Source organism: Diuraphis noxia, unplaced genomic scaffold (assembly GCF_037042655.1).
Source record: "Diuraphis noxia isolate RWA-SAM2 unplaced genomic scaffold, SU_Dnox_SAM2 contig0003, whole genome shotgun sequence".
Lineage (NCBI taxonomy): Eukaryota > Metazoa > Arthropoda > Insecta > Hemiptera > Aphididae > Diuraphis > Diuraphis noxia.
The window spans coordinates 7,151,481-7,177,215 of NW_028301713.1; the positions used below are offsets into that span (position 1 = coordinate 7,151,481).

Consider the following 25,735-nt stretch of genomic DNA (forward strand, 5'->3'; position numbering starts at 1 on the left):
ATATCCAGTGATAGGACCCTTTTGAGTTGAGACGTTTAGGACATGGAGTGTGTATCAGTTTAGGAGGTCGCGACACCAACGTATTTTGAGGCGACGAGGGGGGTTACCTGGAATTGTGGCTGAGTGTTGATTTGCAATCAGAGGATTTGGATGATGAAGTAATTTAGAATGAAACTTTTTGTAGTGGGTTTTAACTAAGTTCTCAACTGTTTCAATTTTTAAGTCTATATGGAGGGTGTGGTTAGAAACAAACCAAGGAGCTGACGTTATTGTGCGGAGGGAAATGGACTGAAATGCTTCGATTGTTTTAATTTGGGTTGGTTTTGCACAACCCCATATTTGGGCTCCATAAGACCAGATTGGTCTTAACAATGATTTTTTTATACATTAAAATTTAAATGCTTACAATTGGAACTTTGGAAAAAGTCGATAACATTTTCTTTTGAAATTATGGTAACATGACGATAACTTCAAACTTGTGTTTTCAATTAAAAAAATTGTAAAATAGATACATAAAATTACATTTTCGATTTTTTTTTTTTACAAATGAGTTTTTTGAACCTTAACATTTTAACATTTCGGTGGAATCGGAATTTACCTAATTACTAGGAATTTTTATGTTATTGTTAATAGAGTAGGTACATAATTTAAAAAAAAACTGATGGTAGATGGGTGGGAACTGGAAATACGCAAGATCGCGGACTTCAAAAGATTATAAGTTTATAACTTTAAACTTTTAAACTAAGTCTCCGATCGGCGATCGACCAATATTCTGATTGACCACATTGTTCTTAACTCGTTAAAGTACTCGATTTCGGAAAATTTTTTCCAAAAATTAATTGGGAGTTAAATTATTAGGTATGCCCTAATATTCTATCAAATATTCAAATGAATAATATATTACATAGGTACTCTGTACTCAGAATAGATGACATTTTATGGGCTCCACGAGCGTTTTGTACAGGTCAAAAGCACGAATTAAGATTTACTCAGATATATTTAGTAATTCGTGGCTAAAAGACAAAATATGCAAAATGCCAATTGGGCATAGGCTATGGAATCTGTAATAATATTAATGATGATAATAATTATTGTACATTCATGCAGTACGTTATTTAATTATTATAATTTAGTAATTTACAATGTTATGTTTGCAAGACGCAAGTGCCTCAAATTTGGCCCAAAAATCAAAATTCAAAATATTGTACAATTTGATAAGTGAATGATATTGATAAGGAATCAGTTGATAAGAACAAGTGCACAACAACAACACTTGGGAACAAGTTAAATTGATTATTCAGATTATTGATATTTGATAGTTGATGACGATGGTCAACAAACAAGACAAGTGACAATAAGTATTATATCTATATAATAATTGCTAAATAATATTTAGTGGATGTTTAAACAACTATAGTTGGGTATTGTGATATTTAAATTTTCGCATTGCTTCGAGTGTGAACGGTTTTATTATTGATGTGTGACTGTTAACTTGATATAATCGTGATGTGAAAAAACTCAATGTCTATTTTAAATACTCATATTTGGTGTTTCTGAACCGAAAACATTAATTAAATATTTTATTATCATGGTAAGTTTCATTTTATTTTACCTATATCATTCACTTATCTATGATGTACCTATTTATTAATGTGTTTTAATTTTATAATCATTCAAAAATCTTTTTTTTTAGGCTGTTAAAATGGCAGCAAGTGAGGCTGGCGGTGTTGTTGCATCAGCTACAGCATCTGATTGGGATACAAGAGAATCAATGCGTCAGCGTGAATTAGATGAAGCCAGAGCACGAGCAACACAAATGGAGAAAACAATGCGATGGTGGTCTGATTGTACCGCTAACTGGCGTGAAAAATGGAGCAAGGTAAAGTAAACTTTATGAAAGAGATTAGTGAGAATTCAAATTTTTCGTTGTTATTTCTAGGTGAGAAATGAAAGAAACAAAGCTCGAGAAGAAGCTAAGATGCTCAAAGATAATTTAGAACATGTACTAAAAGAAAACAGTAATATAAAAAGAGAAAAGCAAAATCTTGAGCAACAGAATGAGTGCTTGCGCAAAGAATTAGAAAAAGTCAATCTGATTCTATTAAAACATGCAGGTATATTTTCTGAAACAAATGTTCAAGTTTAGTTAGTTTTAAACATTTTTTTTTCGACAGGACAATGGGATTCTCAACTGGTTGATGCATTGGAAAATGGTATTTCTGATCCAGATACTTGCTGTAGTTCATCATCTATACCTCAGCCATCCATTGTGAGTGACTCTGGTATTGAAGAATATGTTTTACAAGAAGCAGTTCCCAAACATGCAGTTGAAATGTTCAACCAAACAACTTCTCCCATTAAATCACCAATTCCTAATAAAACCATATCTGACGAATTAGCCGATAATCTTGAGAAAAATTTGGAAAATCTGTTGGAAAGCACTCAACAAGATTTAAACAATTTGCATAGTCAGTTGTCAGGTACAGATAGTTTTAAATCAGAATGTCAAGCTTGTCAAGACAATCAGGTTATTACAAACAAACGTTTGGAAGACTTAAGAATACAGGTAATTAATAAATTATTTGTTGACAAAATCACAATACATAAATAATAATAATAATTATTATTATTACCGATCTTAGCTAGAACATTTACAATCTGAAAATGAAATTGAATGGAGCAAAAGAGAACAACTTGAAAGTGAAATGATGAACTTGGAAAGAATCAATAAGCAATTAAAATCTGAACTAAATGACACACTAGACAAATTGCAGAAACAGAGTAAACCTGAATCATCATCAGACACAAAATATAGATTATTACAAGAAGAATTGGCTGATAAAAATATTGTAAGTTTTTTTGCTTACAGACAGAGGTATAATATAAAAGTTATATACTTAATAATTTTTCTATCACTTTTTTCAGGAGTTAGCCAATTTAAAACACATTCTATCCAAACAAAAGAAATTGTGTGTTGACCATAGTGCTGAGACAGCACATTTGGTGAGGCGGGGTGAGCAATATGAGAATGAAGTAAAACGCTTAAGAAGCCGAGTAGAGGAATTAAAAAGAGAATTAGCTACTACAGAAGAAGATTATGATACTGCTTCTAATACTATAAAGTAAGTCTTATTCAATGTTTGTGCTAAAATGTAATAATAAGATATAAGTTTTGATAAATTTACTTGAATTTAATGTAAAAGGATTATACAAATAATTAAGTTAAATTGAAATAATTATCTACTTTATAAAATAATGTAGGTAATACTGATAATATTATGCAGATTGATTAATTAATCAACCTGATTTAACTGACACATATATTATATTATAGCAGGCATCTCTTTCTATGAACAAAATGATAAAAGTCTAGGCAAAAAGTTACCTAAGTATTCCAATGTATTTTAACCTGTCTTTACAGACCTTTTTTATTATAGACATGAACAGTACTTCTCCTCAATACTTTGATAAAAGACAACAATGTTAGTTGTTCAAACTCAAATATTATCATACATATAATATGTATATACATATATGACTATGTTACAGTGTCATTGGTCTCTCAATTGTGATTACTCATCAAGCCTTGGCAGTCAAAGCTCAAATTAATCACTTATAAATTGTAGATATCAATAAAAAAAAAAAACAAAACAAAAGCTTAAAAAAAAATTTAGGACCTAAATAGCTTCTTAAAGCATCTCTCTATTTACACCTTTGCTAAAGATTAATATAACCGGTCTAGTTTCTACAATAGACATTTTTGATGGTCTGAATATCCATTTTTTATTTTATCTATCTATTTATTTGTGTTGTATATCAACGGGTATCTACCCTTTTACAAATTTTATAAAGAAAACATATCAGATAAAAACTAAAAACTAAAAACTCAATAAGTGTAGTAAAACCTAACAAAAACAAATATAACAATATAAAAATAATTCTGAATTACAAGTAATAAGTATATAAAATTATGGGCACACTATAAACATTTTCCATATTAATCAATCAATATTTTTTAGTCATAACATAGATTTAGATTTAAAACAATTGCGTGAGAGAAAAAATGTCTAAATGTATACAAATTTTATTAGGTAAAATTAATGCTTGAGGCAAAAAAGAATTGGTACCATTATTCGTTTTATTATGAGTCGTTATATACAGTTATATAAATAAATCTGAATTACGTGTAATTAGATATGGAATTCGAAAGCCAATTTCAGATAACAATTCCGGGACACTCAATATTGTAATTATAAAATAAAAAATAATAACATCATAGACAAATATAATATCAGTTAATTTCCATCTATGTGAAAGAGAAACAATACCAGTATAATCTTGAGTTAGACGGAGAGAGTCCCTTGATAATGGAATATTTAACAAATATGAAATCCTCTTTAAAAATTTGTATTGTACATTGTCCAAATCATTTATATATGTCAAATATTTGCATGATCAGATTACTGAGGCGAAATCAACAATAAACAAAACTGTAATTATATACAGGTTTCACTGTATTTAAAATTCTATTATAATTAAATAAATACTGAATAATTAAGGAAATAATCCACTATAAGGAAAAATACCTATTGTTGTGTATCACTTTAAATAATTTAATATAAATATAAAACTTTATATAATCTTTCATAAATGTTAAACTAATAAAATTCCTTTACAACATTTAATGTTAGATTTGTATAAATCAGTATATTAAGCCTTAATAATTTTATCGTCATAGAGTTAATTGTCTTAATATAGTTTCTTATTTATAATCAAAAAATGTATGATTATAATAATGTTTTAAAATAAAAAAACATTTGCTTAAAAATATTGCTTTTTAGGAAACTTCAAAGATTAAACGAAGATTTACAAGAAAAGCTTGATAGCTTACAGGCTGAATTAAAACATCAAAATATAAGGTGAGACTTGCGCATAAATAATTAGTTATAATTTTACACATTTAATTTGTATTATATACATTTTAGCTTAAAATTTATTTGATTAAATAAATTGTTTTTAGCATTAAATTTTATAACTTTTTGTGATGTGATAATAATTATGTTATAATAATTATTATTAAAGGTTAATATGAACAAGTAACAACAATTATAATAGTCAAAAAATTATTTTAGTAACTGATTCAATATATATTGATATTTATTTAACAATTTTAAGTAATTATTCATAATATATTATAAGTATATTGAATAAATTTCAAAAATATTAAAGTATTCACTCATATTTCTTTAATTAATTTTTTAATTTATATTTAATCTGAAAAATAATATCAACTTTATAATAGGTGTAGAATCATTAAATATGAGTGTTTTCAAATTTATAGCATAATATAATCATTCATTGAGATATGCAAAGAAAAATTAGTTAGGGGTACTTAATTCCTGTCTGTATTATTTTAATTTTGTGCACCTATAAATAAATATTATAAACAATATAAACCGGTGGCATAATGTGTATGCATACCAAGCAAACACTACAAAATCAGTCTTATAATTTTCTTTTTTTTTTTCGCATTGAATTTTAATAATTTATAGTATTGTTTAATGATATCAATTACCACTTAATAAATATTAATAATTGTTGTTTGAGCCTTGAGGTATAGTTTTTGTTTATACTATTACATGGCAGTGTTGTAGCCAGGACTTCTAAAACAATGAGGGGAAGTAATAAAAACCTTATAAAGTCATACTTGTATTGTTTTCTTTATATATCAAAAAAATAGAGATAATTCATATACTTATTGTATTATAACATTTATAACCAAGTATAATATCAAATACATCTTGAAACGAATGGTGGTTTACAATTATTTTACTATAACAGAATAGTTTATACTTATTTATCTATGCTCATGTTTTAATCTTGTTACTACCATGACTATAGATAGTAAATACAATTTGTGGAAAAATATTATATAAATACCATCCATAGGTAGTCGAGTTACTACCATTTCTTATTGATAAATTGTAAATAAGATATAGATTGCTTGTATACTGGTTATATACTTTTGTATGCAAGTTCAGTATTATATACTATTATATACCTTATCGGTACTGTTGACTTAAGGAGTCACTCATAAGTTTGTGTACTAGAAATGTTTGATGTATATTCTTATGTTAGGTTAAAATGCACAATATGTCACTGTTGTAAACTATCACATTTAATAAAATTTAAATAAATAACATTATGTTTTTACTGGTTTAAATGCTGCTTTTAATTTCATAGAACATAAAGTAAGAACACAACATATATTTTGGTTAAAAGGTTAAAACCAAAGAATTTTGGTTGTAATTTATAGTTTATTTTTTTTTCAAGATTGACACGTTTAACAAGTCGAGTATCTTCAGATGATTCAAGTCATAGTGATGAAGACTAAATTTCAACTAATAGACCGGCATTAATGTTTATTACTTATTATTGGTTAAAAACTACTAAAATGTTTTGTTTCTTGTGTAATATATTATCAGTCAATTAATATAATTAATAAATATTAAGAATGTGTTAGCTCTAAAATAATATTTGTCAGATCTTTAGTATTCAATTTTTAATTTATATTTTTGTATAAACATTTATAGAAAATACCTTTTATACGATCTTACCATAAAATCAAAATACTTTTGCTAAATCTGTATTTAGTATTTTATTTTATAACTTATATTTTGTACTTAATTTGTATTCTTCAAACACATTAGACATTTTGATTTTTTTTTTCTTATTATGTAGTTATACGTTAAGTATTTGTGAATTTACTTTTGTATAGCAATAATCATGTGCAAAACAAATAGTAGTAATTAAAAATAGCGCATTAAATATTAAATGTTACTTTAATAGAACTACTATACTTCATAGTACAAAGTTAGGTTTAATTAGTATACAATTTTGTACTCAATTAACTTATCTAAAATATAAATAATTGTTTAAAAAATATATATATATTTATATATTCTAATATTTTTTATTATCATTAATTATAACTTTTTTGGCATGGAGAAGGTGGTGGATTTGGCTTGCATATTTTAGCCCCATCTTTTCTTCCATCTACATAGTTACACGAAAATGAAAAATAACCACAAGTTGATGATTTAGTAAAATACTGAACATTTTTTTTATCTGGTTTTAATTTGGCTATTCCTCCACTAATTTCAGATTGAAACCGATTAGTTGGGCTAACATATGATTCTTTATTTAACTGTGCTCTTAATTTTGTTTTATCTACAACAGTTAAACTACCTACTCCAGGTGTTAAGAATACAGTTTGAGTTTGAGCTTGACCCCCCGGAATTGCTTTGGCTTCAGTTTGGTCTCCAGCTACTGAAGCTACCCTTCCTCTAAACCCATTTGGTATTTTAGTTCCGTTAGTCCCTGGTATAACTTGACCAGCGTCTAATACTTGTCCAGATTTTAGCTGGCTATCAGAATCATGAGTAATTTTGGCATCATGTTTGTCATCTAATTTTAAAATTATATTTTGCTCTTGCTTTGGGATTGTTTCTTTGTTTGTTTGTGCTGATTTTGTATTTACAATTTCATCGCTATCTTCATCATACTCATCATTATCTTCATATTCAGGGTATACATCGATATTCCTAGACGATTCTTCTTGTAAAATAGACGGTGTCTGTGTTGAAGATATAATTTGTTGTTTGTGGTTATTAACGTTGGAAATTTCTGTCTGATTTTGAGAACGTAACAAATTAGGAGTATTCTGTAAGTTTTGGAGTACATTGGTTTCATTTTTAACTTCATTTAATAATGAAGGATCTAATGATCCTTCAAGTCGCTCAATTTTCAACTTGGCATCAGCCAAATTTAATTTTGGTAAGTTTTGAAGCTTCTTACCAGTACTTGCTTGAGCAGCACCGTTGTATGAAATTCCATGCTTATATGAGCCAAACAATTGACTTTGCGATTGACCACTATATGATCCAGCTTGAGCCGAAGTTGTCCCACTACCTTTGAATAATGACTTTTGATTAGTGCTGTTGTTAAACTCATGTGGTAAGAAACCTATTTGAGCCTGACTTGAAGTACTTCCTGGGCCAGTTGATTGTGCATCTGCCACTCCTCCTTTTATACCAGCTTGTAGTTGAGTGTTTGTCCCATAATTAATTCCTGAGCTTTGTGCTTCACCTAGGGCAATGCCATTATCTGCATTATAAAGAACTTGGGATTGTGCTTGTCCCCTTCCACCTTTTCCTTGAGCTGTACTTGTTGTACCATTTGTATTACTTACAATTTGGCTTTGTGCTCCTTTATCGCTATCGCTTGTTTGGGCTTGAGCAGAAAATGTACCGGTTCCTAAATATGATCCAGATACTTGTGTCTGACTGATACCTGTTTTAGACTTTCCTTGGGCTGAAGCCGACGCTCTAGTTTCTTGCCCATCAACGTCTACATTTGTCATTGATTGTGCATCTCCTCTTTCAGTGTCAATAAGAGTTACTGAACCTCCAGATGATATATCTGTTCCAAACTGACCACCGATAATAGGATTTGTTAACGGATTAATATTTCCCATTTCTGACCCTGGCTTAAGAGATGGACCACTAAAATTGTTATCACCATATGATTCGGAATAACTTTGAGGTTCTTTTTTTCCACCTAAAGGTGATTGAACACTTGAAACGCCACTTTGATTAGGTTCTCTATGTGATAAATTATACCCAGGTTGCTGGGCACCAGACCCACCAGAACCTAATGTGTCTTGAGGCTGACCATAAGTAGGTTGAACTTGATTTACATTTCCACCCGATGGAACGTATCCAGGTTGATGGGCACCATACCCACCAGAACCAAATGTACCTTGTGATTGGCCATAATTAGGTTGCATTTGGTTTAAATTTCCACCCGATGGCACGTATCCAGGTTGCTGGGCACTAGACTCACCAGAACCAAATGTACCTTGTGGTTGGCCATAAGTAGGTTTACCTTTATTTAAATTTCCACCCGATGGAACGTATCCAGGTTGCTGGGCACCAGACCCACCAGAACCAAATGTACCTTGTGGTTGGCCATAATTAGGTTGCATTTGGTTTACATTTCCACCCGATTGAACGTAACTCGGTTGCTGAAAATCAAATTCACCAGAATCTAATGAACCTCGAGACTGACCATAAGTAGGTTGAACTTGATTTACATTTCCACCCGATGGAACGTATCCAGGTTGTTGGGCACCAGAACCACCAGAACCTAATGTACCTTGAGACTGACCATAAGTAGGTTGAACTTGATTTACATTTCCATCCGATGGAACGTATCCAGGTTGTTGGGCAACAGAACCACCAGAACCTAATGTACCTTGAGACTGACCATAAGTAGGTTGCATTTGGTTTAAATTTCCACCCGATTGAACGTAACCAGGTTGCTGAAAACCAAACCCATCAGAATCTAATGTGCCTTGAGGTTGACCATAATTAGGTTGAACTTGATTTACATTTCCACCCGATGGAACGTATCCAGGTTGCTGGGCTCCAGACCCACCAGAACCAAATGTACCTTGTGGTTGGCCATAATTAGGTTGCATTTGGTTTACGTTTCCACCCAATTGAACGTAACCCGGTTGCTGAAAACCAAACCCATCAGAATCTAATGTACCTTGAGACTGACCATAACTAGGTTGAATTTGATTTACATTTCCAACCGATGAAAGGTATCCAGGTTGCTGAAAAACAGAGCCTAATGTGCCTTGAGGTTGACCATAATTAGGTTGCATTTGATTTACATTTCCACCTGATTGAACGTATCTAGGTTGCTGAAAACCAGTTCCGACTGATCCCAATGTACCTTGAGGCTGCCCATAATTAGGATGAATTTGATTTACATTTCCACCCGATGGAACGTATCCAGGTTGCTGAAAATCAGGGCTCCTAGAGTCTAATATACCTTGAGGTTGGCCAAAACTAGGCTGTATTCTATTTTGATTTCTTCCTCCATAAGAATGGTAACCTTGCCGTTGTATGGTCGGTACCTGTATAAAACTAACTTGTTTTTTCTCGTTTGGATTTCTTTCGTTAATTTGTGAACTTGTTATTTGAAATTCATTCATTCTTTTATTATTAGACAACGCATTAAGACATGTCTGGTATAAGAAATTACATAATGAAGGTAAATTTAGTTGGGTATAATCTTGGCCTCCATATATATTTGAAGACAATGGATATACATTTTGTATCCCAGCCACTCCGTTTTTAATATTATGATCATTTTGTGAGTTCGTATCTTTTGAAATATGCTTATTTGGTGTTAATTGACCTAAAACATTAGGTATAGTCTGCTGATAGTTGGGCAGAAGACTAGATGGATAATTTGATAATTTATTTTGATGTTCTATTAAAGTTGTAACTGGCACTTGCGGGTTGTAACTAGGATGTGTCCATTCAGAATTGGGTGTGTAATGTGGAGTCAGTATTCCATGATCTGAACCTGAAGGAATATTGGGAAAGCCTGATTCGTCAGTATATATTTGTTGATCTACATTAGGATTATTATTTGTGATTTTTTTTTGATAGTCCCATCTACTTGGATTAAATGGACTTGAATAAATAGAATATGTGTTTGGGTTAACAACATCATTGTTTACAATCTTTTTAGATTCTGCTGAATTCGTATTTGGTAAGTTTCGATTTTGTTCGTTTGCAGAATTATATACATGTTCCGAGTTTATTTTACCCAGTTCTGTATTATTATTTGATCCTGAACCTTGGTTTTTATCTGGATATTGACCATAAATAAACGGAACGTTACCATATCCATGATCTGAATTTCCTGATAATTTATTGTTTGTTTCTGAACCTGGATATTGACCAACGACAGATAGACTAATACCATATCCCTGATCTTGGTTACTTGGTATTTTATTGTTGGTCCCTGAACCAGGATATTGCATATTTTTAGATGGAGATTTTTGATTTTGGGCATCTGGTAATTTATCGTTTATTCCTGAACCTGAATATTGACCTATGATAGACGGACTGATACTATATCCTTGATTTTGGTTACCTGGTAATTTGTTGTTTGTACCTGATTCTTGGTACTGACCATCGACAAATGGTCTGATACCGTACCTATGAACTTGATAACCCGGTAATTTATCATTTGCTCCTAAACCAAGATATTGACCGTCGATAGACGGAGTTGTACCATATCCTTGATCTTGGTTACCTGATAATTTATTGTATACTCCTGATGCTGGATACTGACCACCCACAAATGGCTTGACACCATGTCCATGAACTTGATTATTGGGAAATGTATTGCTTGTTCCTGAACCTGGGTATGTATTTGGATATTGATCATTGATAGAATGTCCTTTTTGAATATCTTCATTTTGTGATCCTAGGGACTGCCTATTTGTATTCGATTCACTATAGGGTCTTGCATTTTGATTTTGAGGACTATTAGGTCGAAGTGATTGAAAATGTTTTGGTTGAGAATTGTCCACGTGTGTTGAATGTGTTCTATAATCCTGTCCAGAACAATCATCGCATTCATTAAAGCTTGACTGACTTTGAGCTTGTCCCATACCATTTAAACCACCTAAAAATATTTTTATATATTATATGAACAATTATGTAAATATTTTGTAAATTAATCGATGAATTTACAATTAAACGTTTCTGTTAAAATAATATTAATTCACTAAATGTATCTAGTGTGTATCTGAAGGAGGTTTGGTGTTTAATCCAATAACCCTTCATAATGAAATTTCTAGGATATCAAATTGTTGACAGATACGTATAATAAACCTTACCAGCTGCGAGTTACGTGCATTTTAGCACACATACATTAAATATTAACATTCTCATTCATTTAGTGCAAAACATAAAAGATATTTCAAGGTACATCAACTATATAGGAAATTTTTATTAAAAGTTAAGCTATGCAGTAAAATATACTGAAATATTAGAGATAAAAAAATTGACCCAAGTATTAAATGGTCTAAATTGATTTCAAAATGTCTTTAAACGTTTTCAATCTAGGTATTGGAGAAAAGTTTTAAGAGATTTCAATGAACTAATTATAAACATTGACCTAGGTATATGTTTACGACATTTTTGAAGATGCTAAAATCTTTTAGAAACCTATGGATGATCATGGTGTAATTATAAACCCCAGAATAGTTACCTCGTCAAAAAATTGTATAGGTACCTCATTATTATTTATACTGGTGGTCCTGGACATTATTTTAATTTCACTAATCAGAAAATATGCCACCGATGAATTAGTACCTAGGTAAGTTATGTACATGGTCTTTATGTATAAATTAAATACATTATTATATAATATTATATAATATATGTACCAATACACGTCATATCGGTATTGATGACGTATTTATTAGAGTTATTTAATTTAATTTACCTACACTATATCAGATATCTACGTAATTATGATATAGCAATATAAAAGTGTCTTCATTAATTACATAGTAACAGACAACAGTACTTACTTAGTAATTAACTAATGTAACTAGTAGGAGTAGATGCTTAAGTATTTAGGTAGAAATCGTTAGTAGGTATACTAGGTAGTAACTAGTTAGTACCTTTACCTATACCTATCCTAACGGCAAAATCTATAGGGTATAGTACTTAATAGATAATTATGCAGTATAGTATTTACAACGAATTGCAATAAATGTGTTGGATAAAAACTTATAAATAAAAACTATTTTTAAATTTTATTTATCTAATAATATTAAATATAATTTATATTTCAACCTCATAATTCTACATTATAGTTATAAATATATCAGACACTTACTGACAGTTGCCCTCGATAAATCAGGTTGTGATAGAGCTTCAGCTAATCCATTTTTTGTTTCTTGATTAGAATTTTTTGAACCAAAACTAACAAATTGAGTTTGGGTTTGACCTTGATATCGTTTCTTATCTGTTGAACGTTTTGATCTACTAGAACGCTCATTATCGAAGTTATTTAAAATAATGATTTTATCTTTGCAAAAGTTTTTTAAATTTTCACCAATAATTTCAACCATCTGTAATAAAAATAAACAAAACACAATATCATACCTAATGCTTAATAGGTATTATTATTATTTATTTTATTGTTGAATAAAAAAATAATAAGTAGTAAAAAATTGTTTTTACTTCATCTTCAGTTAATTCCATATTTTGTTCATAATTGTTTTTAAAATTTGAAATGTTTCCTTGATCGTTCATTTGTTTCAAAACACACTCTTTGGTCATTTCATTTTTATGTGCAATTATTTTCTGAAATCATTATAATTTATAATTGTAACCAGCTATTTTGTAAATATTATTATACCAACAAATATAAACCATAGTCTTTAACTATTTATTAAAAATAAAGCTAGGTATATAAACTACATATTATACTGATTAAAAAATTTGTTTTGTTAAGAGTTTCTAATATGTTCTACTATACATGTGTTTAATTCGTGTTTGTCTAGCGAAGGAGATTTAATGCAAAATTATGCCCTAAAAAAAAATTTAACTCTGAATAAATAAATAATGCATTAAGAGTGAACTATTATTTTAATTTTTAATAATTTTAGTGTAAATAATGATATACATTTTAAAGGATTATACAAAAAGACTCAAAGGCAGAACTTATCATTTTAGACTTTTTTAACTTGGAAAAACAATTATTTCCATGCATCATTATTTTTGTATTTTTTAAAGGTATAGATCATAATATATATTTATTTACTAATACCTATGTATTAGTAAATATAGAAATACCTAACTATTTAGGTATAATTTGTTAACGTAAAAAACTAAAAAATTTAAAATCATGGAAATACATGAAAAAATCTTAAAATAAAATTTCGAACTTAAAAACTTCGAAAATTGTCTTAAAATGCTCTAAAAAATTTAAGAAATACAAAATAAAAACTTCTTATTCTGATACAAATATATTTGTATAATTAAATATATATACATTAAACGTGTACCTACCTATGTTATAGAACGGGAATTGCGTAGATTTTCGGAAAGCAATGCAAAGTCTATCGAAATCAAAGCCTTTAATAATTATGCGAAATAAAATATCACAAAATGAATATTATTTGACCAAGTAATTTTTATTATAATCGATTATTAACATCAGAACTAAGTAGGTACGTTACTGTTATAGATTTATGGAATTTACTTAGTGATGGAACCAAATTCCATATGTCAATTAAGTTTTTAATTTTTTGAAAAAAAAATTTAATGTTCATAATCAAAAATAGTTTAAAATTTGTGATATAATTGGCTGAATAAACAAGAAACATTTAATTTTATAAATAACCCGAAACCCTCAAATCAATGGTAATATTTTATTTACTAAAAAAAAAAATGAATTTTTTAAATTTATAATTACTTAACAATTAATTGAAATTAATTATATTACCTGTTACTGTCTACCAAGTAGACTCTACCTATAACTAACTACTTACATATATAATTCATTCATACTTTTTACATTCCCTATTTAATATATATATATATATATATATATATAAGAAAATAAGTACCTTAATCGTATATAGTTAAACAAAAAATTGAAAAATGAAATATTATTTCCTTTCCAACCCCTTAACAAATCCGGGCGGATGCTTTTAGGTAATTATAGTTTTTACTTACTTTTTCTTTTTCGAAAAATTCTGTACTGGAGAATGTTGAGGATATATCAATATCATTTGTACTTTTAGTTAACACTGAACCATTCTGAAAAAATTACAGTCTGATAACTTTTTATGAAAAAAAAAAATGTTGAAATTGCAAATTTAAACTGTATAGGTAGGTATCGTTAATATTAATTATAATAATTTACACAGTTAGGACTTAGGAGTGAAGTACTATTAAATCTAACCTCAACTTCGTAAACTTGTGTGTTTTTTTTACCTATATTTAAATATAGGTATAGATATCTCACTATATTTTAGTAAAAAGCTATAATTAATCACTTACTAGACAGGTACCTACTTAATAAAATAAATGTAAATGTTCATTAAATATTGAACTTGTAAAATTACAAAATAATGGTAACTTTCTCAATTATTGTATTTAAATATAGTTTTTATAAAATTATGAATCGAACTATAATCTTATTAATTTGTTCTTACCTTTATTATAGACAATGTTAAACAGATGGGTACTAGTAGGTTAGATATAGGTAGGAAGTTCCGGATTAAGCTATTTTGGTGTCCTAGGCTGCACTTTCTCCACAATATAGAGAAATATGTTGGATATAAGTTTTTGAAAATTTCATGGGTTCCATTTACTATATAGGTCCTATGACCCGAGTGTTCAATACGGCTCTAAATTATTAGGTATTTTATAGCAATAAATAGGTACCTAACCTACCTACGGAATATACGTAAAATACCTATACTATACTATTGAGATTTTGGTACAATAATGAACTCGGAAAAATAAAAGTATTACATAATTACGTCAGTGCGTATTGTAGGTTGGCTGCAGGTAGTCTGGTACTTACCCATAATTATTAAGATATCCGTATACTTTCATTCAAATAAAAGTAAACTATTATAAGCCTATCGTGCCTAAATATTTCTACACATTTTTATAGGTACATGAATTTTATATAAGATCTTCCTATGTTTAGAAAATACCAGTATTATGAAAATTTTATAAATGTTACCTTGAATTTGAAATCAATGTTAGAATGATTACCGTGGGATACAGCTATACAAGTTAAGAACACACACAAAAAACACGAAACAGACATGATAGAAAAATTAACTTTGAACAACTCAAAAAAAAAAAAAATTATATCAACATCACGTGTATTCGTCTACGACTATTTTGAACATCGAATGACAAACGCCCGAATGTCTGAAGTGTGGATTTTTTTTGTTAAAATATGAGTTCTTAAAAATTATTAAAACATCTGCGAGTTTAAGCAGAAGGGAGTGAATTCACATGTATACAGGGTGTTTCGAATGTCATCTTCTTCAAATAATTATAAGATTTAATGATTAATTTTTTACTGTTCTAAAAATAGGTGCTATATAAATAGTATTGTAAATTTTATTTTTAATCAACAATTGAATGCATTTTTATGTATATTATAAAATTTAAATTTGAACCTATAATTTAACAGCCATTCTCTAGATGTAGTTATTGTCTGCATATTTCCCAGCCATTTTCCTTATTCGTTCCAATAATCATTTTATAAAGATTGAAAGATTCCATCACATAATTTTTTCCAATATTTGTATACAATATCTTACTGTTGTATACAATACCTATAGTGTCGTATTGGATTTTAATTAATTTAATTAATTTATATTAATTAAATATCGGACACTTAATAAATATGAGTTTGTGTTTTACAAAACAATTACAATACCTAGATACATTTCTAGAATTCTAAATTAATCGGCATCATTACAAGCAGGCGTTACTGTGCCTTAGATTAAGATATATTGCGAATATATTTTGTACACAGCACAAATAAGTATACTTATTCAATAGAACTGTCATATAGTGTATTTAAAATCATAATGCTACGTAAATATGCAAAAATAAAAATATTTCGAGTAAGTAGGTATACCTATTGGTTTGAGTAGGCCATTTGTTTTAGTAAGGTATTTTGTTTTAAATCATCCTGTAGATATATTAATTAACATTTGCCACATCATGCATGTTCTTTCACCGCTAACCTAATTTTTTTTCTTGACAGTCTGATGTCAAATCGTTTAGGATCAAAGGCCATTAACCAATTTCCAAATGTGTATATTCTATAACATATGGTTGAAAGCCAGAGAACGATAATTCATACTTCATAGTAGGTTAGGTATTGTTTCAATAAATGAATAGCTTAATTTTGCTATTATGGTGGACTTCTTTATTTTGGTTCCAAAATATAAGTATTGGATATAGAGGTTAGGGTAAAAAAAAGTAAGCGCAATGTTCTTAAATTAAATAAAAAAAAAAAAATTGATAAATATGTTATAGAAATATTTTAGGAAATTACATAATGAAGCATATCAATGTCTGGCGAATTAATCATACGCGTAACACAAACTTCCACACGCGTGGCTACCAAATAAGCGACCTAAAATCGTATACATATGTATACGACGGTGGAAAAAAAACAAAATTAAAATTAAATGAATCGAAAGAAGTTAACTTACCGATGTAGTGGATTTAAATGACCGGGAACATAAGAAAAAAAAACTAATAGTATTTTAGCAGCCTTGTGCGAATTTAATTATTCCGGTCAAGACGCCGCCCGTCTTCCGATGACATGAGTCAAGAACGAAAATTGGTTTTCGTCTCGGCCCATAACACGCCGAGGCCTATAAGACTGATGACACCTCCCCCCTCCCAAGTTAATGACGTCTCATAAGTCTGATCCTTTGTACGTTTGTTGTGCTGAATTGAGCGCAGATCAACAACCTCGTCCGTTCAAAAACGAATAACTCTTCGCGCAGTATTTATTAATTAGTGTTTGAGAAATATGAAATATTTTTTTCATGATTTTTATGAAATATTTCATTTGAAACATTTAATTTTAAAATATTTCACTATGTATGTGATGAAATATTTCACAAAAACGTGAAACATTGAAATTTTTTTATACAAATATTAATATGATGATTTCTTATAATTAACGATATAACTACCTGCAAACCAAAGAAAACTTTTGAGTAGTTAGTGATGTTTTCCCTGATATTATAAAATTGTGAAGGTAATATAGTTATGACAAATATACGTAAGAATAAACCTTATTAAAAAAAAAAAACAATTTATAATATTACTGAAATATTTCATGAAACGTTTAACAATTTAAAATTTCATGAAATTTTCAAAAACTAAAATGTACTAAGTAGATAATCGTGTTTTAGGGATGTTTTCTTTGGTTTCTTAAATATATAGTTAAGTTTACAGTCGTATAGCTAGGCGGGTACTAATGTATATGCGCCAAAAACCCAATGGGCAAACTAAAAAAATGTAAAACGATCGACGTTTTATATATTTTGATTTTTTTTTTAAATTGTTTGTTCCCTATAAAACTATAATTGGACGCGAACATTTTCTATGCGGCTATTATTATACGACCGAATATTTACACAAATATATTCATACAGGCAGAATAAGGCACCAACTACACATGTTTAATGGTCATGTAGTTATTATAATTCCTGTGTTTTCGACACCTACCTACCTACCTACGTGCAATACACTGTGTACGGTAGGTAAATAAATTATTGTAATAGTATGGCCAACGATAACCAAAGACAAAAAAGGTTAGCCGTTGAGGTTATCATCGCGGGTCTCGGGCTCCGCATTTTACAATTATTACGCGCATTAGTTACGTCCTTCTCATTCACCAATTGCGCTCTATTGTTTACTGTCGTAAACCTCGTAAATCATAATAATATATTGTGTATACCAACGATTAGATTTTTGTTTTGTTTTATCGTTCACTCGTCACACCGTCCGATCATGTCGAAACTAACCATCATCGTCTTGTCAATGTTGTGCTGCTCTCATCTGACCACAGCGGCTCCGGACTTCTTCGGCGAAGAGCAGAACGTGCTGCAAGCCGAGGGGTTCGGAAACGGAGAAATTAAAGAGTTCAATTTGGGTGAGTAGGCAGGCACCGATGAACATATTTTCATTGGTACTCGCGATTTATGCACTTTTCAGATAGGCATTATAGCGCAAGTACAATTATTTTATACCCATTTCGATGTATTTTATTGTTTGAAATTAGACCGACACCTGTTGGCTGTTCGTGATTTTATCTGTGAACATAATATGGCCCTCCATTTTTGTTAAGATTTTAATTTTTTTTCTCGTCCTCGACTGATGTGTGTTATAGCCTTATAGGCATGATAAGGTGTCTATCAATCTATCGCCTATGTAAATAAAAAAGCTAAATGTATGCTATAATTTATTAATGGTATTGACGGTATTGTAATTGATTATAATCAGACAACCAGTCAAAGTTCTATTATGTATACGTATCCTATATGACCTATTATTGTGGTCAGTTAATAGTCTAAAGGAAAACCGTTGTAATATTTCTAGACTGATGAATTAATGATTTCATTTGATGCTTGTTAATAATTGCGTCGTATTAGGAATTCTGCGAATTACCATTTTGGTTGCCTGCAATAACATCATGCCATTGAAGGCATTTTTTGAATGCCTCATTAATATAATTATCTATGCATAAAATAAGGTCTATTTTGAGACAATAATTCTACTTACACTATTTATAAATCTATATAAATACAAGGAGGTACTTTTGAAGATAAACACTCATTTTCTTGAAAAATTTGAACGATTTTGCAACATTTGTTTTTATTCAACTACCTAATTGGACGTAGTTTCAAAACAAAATTAATGAGAAAAAATTATGTGCTTTACTATTTTTTTTTTTATCGTTTTCTAAAGTATAATATAATTAATTGTAGATATATGCCAAAAAAATATATTGTTTTACAATATTAATTTTTTTAAATTGTTATTTGAAAATATACAATCTATATACAAAGACATATTAAGAATAATATTATGTGGTATAATATTTAGAAAAACATGAATAGGGTGAGGGAAAAAACCATTTAGTGATCGCACTTCCTTTTGAAATTAAATATGGGAGCTATCATTGAAAAAAATATATTGTTTTAAAATAACCTTATATACCTATCTAAAAATATATTTCAAAAAAGTTAATCAATACTTTTCGAGAAAAATAATGTTTAAAGTATAATATTCAAAATAATTATCTGCATAATACTATTTTACCTCGAGAAATTGTATACTTGTGACAGAATGAGAGTTTTATTAGATACCAACAGGTTTTTTGAAGTTCTGTGATTTTCATTTACCAACAAATAGGTACCTAATAAGCGTTTGTTGAGTGTTTTAAATCATGTGCAAAACAATGAATTTATTTATTTAGGTACAATGATATATTTTTGTTTTGGGTTTGGGTTTTTAGTTCTTTACAATATCTAATTAACAAAATAATAGGGAACAAAAAAAAATTCAGATATTTATATATTGATAGCAATGTACCTAACATGCTAGTTTCCGATAAAATCGACTTATTTATTTGTGATACTTAATTGTTCCTAATAGATAAAAATAAATAGCCGCATGAAATTTGAAAATTATATCTAATATTTATATTACAAATTACTAGACATATTATAATACTCAATTAATTATTATTGAATCATATTGGTGTACCAGTAACTATTGTCTGAATAAAAATTATTATCAAAATTTAAGTATTATAAAAAAAAAAAAAAATGTTACAGTTACAAAATGTTATGACGAGGAAACTAAATCAACCTACAAGGTAGACTCCATTTGGTATCCAGTTGGAAAATGTGAAAAACGAACTTGTTCTAGACAAAAGAACTCAAAAACTCCAACAATCAAAACTATGGAGTAAGTCTTACCAAAAATAAAAATAATATAAACCTCAGAAGAATTAACATGAATTGTAATATTTTTTTGTTGCAGATGTGAACCGTGCACTTCATGTAAATTGCCTAATCAAACATGTCAACCATTCCGTTCTGATAAAAATTATCCTAAGTGTTGCTCACAGTGTTTAACAAAGTCTACTGTACTTTTAAAAACAGAACCAAAGAAAAAGTACCAAAATATTTAAATAATTTATAATTTTTATTAATTTATGTAATAAAACACAAAAACCTATACATTAAATTCAATCCTATTACTTTTCATGTATACAATATAGGTACAGTATAATATACACAAATCATGTATTTAACAGAGAGTTGGTACATACATTCGAATACAATTTACTGTTATTACTTATAAGTTATAACGTAGTTAAAATAAGGAAAATTTTAATTGACAAATTATACTTAGATTGTTAATTGATATTTTTTTGTAAATCATGGCAGTTAGTGTCAAGTACAAAAATATTTTTGTGAAAAGATTATTGTATTTTATTATACATTTTTATTGGATATGACACATAATAATGTACCAAAAACATAAATATTCAGAGGTATCAATATAAACACGACAGTTTTAAGATTATTACTGTTTTTAAACATTTTATATTAATTGATCACTTGTATTTCTTGGTGGAGAACATAGGACCATGACCAGGTATAATATAATCCACTTGTTCCAAAATAGCTTTTCTATATTTTTTCTGTGACAAAGGGTTTTCACTGCCAGCGTTTAACCAAATGGATTCATCCATTATATCGTCTTCATGTTCAAACAAGTCACCTACGATTCCGATTGATGCTTTGATGGTTTGAACGATAACGGATACATCTGCCAGTGTATGTCCAGGGGTAGAGACAACTTGAATATTCTTATCGATTTCATACACACCGTCACTGTTGAAAAATGTACTGTCATCATAGTACATCTGTTTGTGACTAACACATCGGCCTACCAGATGTGTGGCGTTCAAAAATAAGTTATTGTTACCCACATGATCAGAGTGGCCATGAGTACTAATTACATAATCAATTTCTTCACATACGAGTCCATGTTGTTCAATAGCATTTAATAATTTCATTCTATCCCACGGAGTCATAGTATCAACAACAATGTTTTTAGGACCTTTGACCAATGTGCAGGTACAATTGGTCAACATACCACCTTCTGTTGGCCGACAGTAGCCTTCAAAAAGCACTTGAACTTCGTACATGACAGAAGTACAACCAGAGATCAAGCTGTAGGTAACTGTTAAAAAATAATATAGTTCAAATTAGAAATTAATTATTACCTAATCTCATATTAGTGCTTAGTGCCTACACTACAGGACAAATTAAATTAATTCTGTGCGTATACGACAGAGTTTCATCTATTCCATGGTAATAACAATGGTATAAGTAAATTTTGTATTATATTATTAATAATCAAATAGTACCTACCTATTATGTTAAATATATTATACAACTAATGGTAATAGTATTTTAAAGAATTATATAGGAACAATTGTGTATAGTACAGTTGTATAGATAGTAAAATGTTACAATATAATAGAAGAGAGGAGTGTCAATGTACACTGTTTTATAGACAATTGAACTTATATAATATTATAACTGAAATAATTGGATATCTTTCATACAAATGATATGGTAATAAATATTGAATGTTGAGAATTATTCATTCGAGTTAGGTATCACTGTTCAGTTATATTGAACTTTGAAATACTTAGGCATCAGCATTTGAACTAATGACTACCAATTGAATATTCAAACATAATATATATATATATTAACTGTTACTTAATTTACAAATGGGACATGGGACATGAGTCAAAATTTCACAACTGTAGAGATTAAAAGTAAAAAACTATAAAGATAGTAACTTACTGTTATATAATATAATAGTCTTCAATAGGAACTTACTAAGATAAGTATTTAACAAAAGTCTGTAAGTCTATATATTATTATCCAACAGTAAGCTGTTATATTATTATACTAGCAGTCATTAATTTTGAAACCTACATAATATTTAAATACTTAACAGTCTTAACTCTAATAAGCAATAAGTCATTCGGAAAATCGGAAATCACTCAAATCAGAGTACCGTGAATAGTGTGAATTGTGATTGTGATTATCGAATGTCGATAGATAACAATATTTTTGTTTCATATTGTTGTTGTTGCTTATCACAGAGATAGATAACAAATAACAATGATATCACAGATTATATGAAAACAGATTGTGCACTAAGACGTAAACAAAAAAATGCCCTGATATAAATCTCCGCCAGAATCAATGTGACCATTTGATGGATTAAAAATATTTGAAACATATCGTATACTGGTGGCTCACCTGATAGTGATATCCGACAAAACAAACCTTTTAAAAATACGGATGCTCAAATATCACATTTAAATTTAAAATACATGGAAAACTTTTTTAAAAAATTACAGGTATTTAACAAAAAAACAAATGTTGAAGTGACAAACAAAATGAAATTGATCAGAGGTTGGTTAATTTCAATCTCAGGTTTATTACATTGTAGGATTCATTAAAATTTACAAATACTGATGAAAATTATGTTTTATATACAAATCGAATCAACCAAGACTGTTTGGAAAATTTATTTGGCACGTTTCGCACCCAACATAATGGCAATAACATAAATCCAACTCCAATACAATTTATCTGGTCATTTAAGCAAAATTTTTTTTCTAATTATTTTAGTCACTCAGATAATGCTAATTGTATAGCAGACTTAGATGAAATTTTATCAAAAATGAATACAGACCCTATTAATGATGAAAACCTTAAATTAATTTTTCGAGATAAAAATCCATTTAAATTTAAAAAAAATACATTAACAATAAACACTCCGGATTATAGGAATTTATCAATGCCTGAAAAAAATGCTTTCATTTATGTCTGTGGGTTTTTAATAAAGAAATGCATTGAAAATCATACTTGCGATGTTTATATTGAATATGCAAAATCACAAAAAAAATTGGACGACTCTTTCTTACTTTGTTATTTCAAAGCTTATGAAAATACAGAAAAATCAATGTTTGGAAATTTAATGATGCCACAATATGCATTTTACGAAGATATTTTTATTCATAGATTTCCACATGTATCTATTGACAAGAAAGTAGGTATAAGGTTAAAGCTAAGTATGACTAATATTGTATTTAATCATCCATGTCCCCTATTTAATAAAGAATATTTAATTAATTATTTTATAAGATTTAGGATTCATGCTGCTATTAAATTTTTAAATAGGAATTTAATATCAGAAAAAATAAAAAAAAATAGAAAGTTATGTATATTAAATCATTTATGAATAAATTATTAGTACTTACCTTATTATTTTAGTTATTAAGAAAGCCATTTATATATATATATATTATTATATATATATTATATTTGTATATTTCCATGTTTATAATTTATTATATGTATTTACTTTTAATTGTTTATAATAAAATCTGTAAGTTATGTGTAAAGTGTAAAATTTAGTTATATTCAATATTGTAATTTGTATCATTTTTAATTGTTAATAAATTGTTTGATATTGTGAAAAATTTAAAAGAATATGTTTTTTGTAGACAATAATTTACCATTATATTTTACTACTTTTGTGGCTACACTGATTTGGGCGGAGACCAATCAGAGCACCTTATTCATTTTTTACATTGCAGCATAGGAAGTGCACAATTCTGTTTTCATGGAAAATAATCTGTGATGATATTGTGATGTGCATTGAGCATGATTGTGCACAACACGAACGAACGATGTAGGGAAAATGTACAAAATATTAATAATATGTACGATGTAAGATAGGGTTGTAAGATTTAAAAAACGCCAAACCGTGGCGTTTCAAATCATATTGAATAACCTTTTTTTTCGTTTATTATCATGTTCAATTGTAATTGTTGAGCTATCATAGTTTAATACTAGAAGCTAATAAAAATAGTAAAAACCTTTTTTTGTATAATTATACGGGAGTTAATAATATCTCATATTTTAATTGAAAAATGTATTAACTAATACAATTTTTCACATAAACTACATATACTGCATTTACATTTGTTAATTGTTAGTAATAACCTAATGTTCATACTTTTCGGTTGAATGAATTGTTTTCAATACACAGCTGTAGGTATTACTTTTAGTTTTTAAATAAAATTCATAACAAGTTCAACATAAATTCCATGTATAATATTATTCTATGTTTTATTATTAAACAAAATAATATTAAAGTTATTTTTTCTTGTCTTCCATAAACCGGGACAAAATTAATGACCGGCCGGGCAGCGGGACATGCTGTAAAAACCGAGACTGTCCGTCTGTCCCGGTCAAACCGGGACGAATGGCAAGCCTAAATTGTAGGGTTATTCTGAGATGTATGTATATGGTGGTTCATGATGCACAGATTAAAATAATGAGTAATAGTAAACAGATTAAAAACATACATTTTATTTAATCTGTGATACTTACATGTACGCCTGTTATTAGTAATTGCAGTAATATAGCAATTAATGAAAAAAAAAAAATTAAGACCGTATTATAGAATGTCAAAACACGAAAATTGTCTTTAATAAACCTTTTAGATATACAATTTACGGCACCGGTTATCTGATTTTGCAAAAAAAAATATTTTGAAACTTAGTTTTAACCAGGAAAAGGAACGAAAAATAATCTTTCAAGTGTTGTCGCTGTTACTTCTTAGATTTAAAAGAGAAAGGAGCGTCTTACCACCTTCCAAAATGTGTTTTTCCTTGAAATAATTAATGGTGATTTAGAGGTTGACAAAAAAATAAATATTATATTCAAAAATGATAATTTTTTTTTGTATTTAGGTGCAGCCGATACCTGTTGCTGGCATTTTCCTTGTAAACATTTTACTTGTTTTTGAATTTTGCGGTGTATGGATTTCCTTCCCACAGAATATAATAATAACTACGCACATTTTAAAAGCTATACAATTTGTTTGTCGTTCTATCATATTGTCTTATTTATAAATGAAACAAAAAACATTGTGTCCGCTCAAAATTGTCATTCGTTGGTACCAGCTATATGCTGCATACTATGCATAATTATTAGGTATATTATTGTGTATCAATAATGAATGAAAATTCAACATATTTTACATAACCATAACATAAAAGTGAATAGTGATATAATCGTAACTATGATTATCTTTTGATTTAGTCGTTCAGAAGTCATTAATTTGAATTACTGTTCATTATTTTTAATGACTTTTTTTTTTTTTTGATCATT

The 25,735-nt window shown here is 28.7% G+C and overlaps 4 protein-coding genes across 7 annotated transcripts; 2 read left to right on the forward strand and 2 right to left on the reverse strand.

The window, feature by feature from the left end:
* The first annotated feature begins 1,307 nt into the window (after positions 1-1,307).
* LOC107163090 (coiled-coil domain-containing protein 102B) lies at positions 1,308-6,967 on the forward strand. The gene is made up of 8 exons (XM_015510327.2): positions 1,308-1,591; positions 1,694-1,879; positions 1,940-2,114; positions 2,175-2,566; positions 2,643-2,849; positions 2,926-3,122; positions 4,842-4,919; positions 6,334-6,967. Exons 1-8 carry the CDS (start codon positions 1,589-1,591, stop codon positions 6,392-6,394), a joined length of 1,299 nt encoding a protein of 432 aa, XP_015365813.1. The 5' UTR covers positions 1,308-1,588; the 3' UTR covers positions 6,395-6,967.
* LOC107163104 (uncharacterized) lies at positions 6,824-17,239 on the reverse strand. 2 transcript variants are annotated; one of them, XM_089224771.1, is made up of 5 exons: positions 17,144-17,239; positions 14,625-14,708; positions 13,125-13,247; positions 12,778-13,012; positions 6,824-11,553 (listed from the first exon to the last, which is right to left on the reverse strand). In XM_089224771.1, the coding sequence occupies exons 3-5, from the start codon at positions 13,221-13,223 to the stop codon at positions 6,983-6,985; spliced, it is 4,905 nt and encodes a 1,634-aa protein (XP_089080897.1). In that variant the 5' UTR covers positions 13,224-13,247; positions 14,625-14,708; positions 17,144-17,239; the 3' UTR covers positions 6,824-6,982. The 2 variants fall into 2 exon arrangements, with proteins under 2 accessions (XP_089080897.1, XP_015365834.1); XM_015510348.2 differs by lacking the exon at positions 17,144-17,239 and adding an exon at positions 15,646-15,843.
* A 1,073-nt stretch (positions 17,240-18,312) lies between these two features.
* LOC107163093 (uncharacterized) lies at positions 18,313-20,702 on the forward strand. The gene is made up of 3 exons (XM_015510332.2): positions 18,313-18,600; positions 20,288-20,420; positions 20,496-20,702. Exons 1-3 carry the CDS (start codon positions 18,459-18,461, stop codon positions 20,644-20,646), a joined length of 426 nt encoding a protein of 141 aa, XP_015365818.1. The 5' UTR covers positions 18,313-18,458; the 3' UTR covers positions 20,647-20,702.
* On the reverse strand, positions 20,642-24,971 carry LOC107163092 (metallo-beta-lactamase domain-containing protein 1). 3 transcript variants are annotated; one of them, XM_089224772.1, is made up of 2 exons: positions 24,953-24,971; positions 20,642-21,707 (listed from the first exon to the last, which is right to left on the reverse strand). In XM_089224772.1, the coding sequence occupies exon 2, from the start codon at positions 21,670-21,672 to the stop codon at positions 21,076-21,078; it is 597 nt and encodes a 198-aa protein (XP_089080898.1). In that variant the 5' UTR covers positions 21,673-21,707; positions 24,953-24,971; the 3' UTR covers positions 20,642-21,075. The 3 variants fall into 3 exon arrangements, with proteins under 3 accessions (XP_089080898.1, XP_015365817.1, XP_015365816.1); XM_015510331.2 differs by lacking the exon at positions 24,953-24,971 and adding an exon at positions 22,379-22,583; XM_015510330.2 differs by lacking the exon at positions 24,953-24,971 and adding an exon at positions 22,343-22,583.
* Positions 24,972-25,735: the final 764 nt, after the last annotated feature.

What these genes read in the sequence shown, in the direction of transcription:
- LOC107163093 (XM_015510332.2), top strand. Translation starts at nt 18,459, where the DNA reads ATGTCGAAACTAACCATCATCGTCTTGTCAATGTTGTGCTGCTCTCAT. An exon ending in AATTAAAGAGTTCAATTTGG is followed by an intron (nt 18,601 to 20,287) that starts GTGAGTAGGCAG and finishes AAAATGTTACAG; the next exon opens with TTACAAAATGTTATGACGAG. An exon ending in CCAACAATCAAAACTATGGA is followed by an intron (nt 20,421 to 20,495) that starts GTAAGTCTTACC and finishes TTTTTGTTGCAG; the next exon opens with ATGTGAACCGTGCACTTCAT.
- LOC107163104 (XM_015510348.2), bottom strand. Translation starts at nt 15,732, where the DNA reads ATGTCTGTTTCGTGTTTTTTGTGTGTGTTCTTAACTTGTATAGCTGTA. An exon ending in ACATTGATTTCAAATTCAAG is followed by an intron (nt 14,709 to 15,645) that starts GTAACATTTATA and finishes TAATTTTTTCAG; the next exon opens with AATGGTTCAGTGTTAACTAA. An exon ending in TTTATCGAGGGCAACTGTCA is followed by an intron (nt 11,554 to 12,777) that starts GTAAGTGTCTGA and finishes AAATATTTTTAG; the next exon opens with GTGGTTTAAATGGTATGGGA.
- LOC107163090 (XM_015510327.2), top strand. An exon ending in GGCGTGAAAAATGGAGCAAG is followed by an intron (nt 1,880 to 1,939) that starts GTAAAGTAAACT and finishes TGTTATTTCTAG; the next exon opens with GTGAGAAATGAAAGAAACAA. An exon ending in GATTCTATTAAAACATGCAG is followed by an intron (nt 2,115 to 2,174) that starts GTATATTTTCTG and finishes TTTTTTCGACAG; the next exon opens with GACAATGGGATTCTCAACTG.
- LOC107163092 (XM_089224772.1), bottom strand. Translation starts at nt 21,672, where the DNA reads ATGTACGAAGTTCAAGTGCTTTTTGAAGGCTACTGTCGGCCAACAGAA.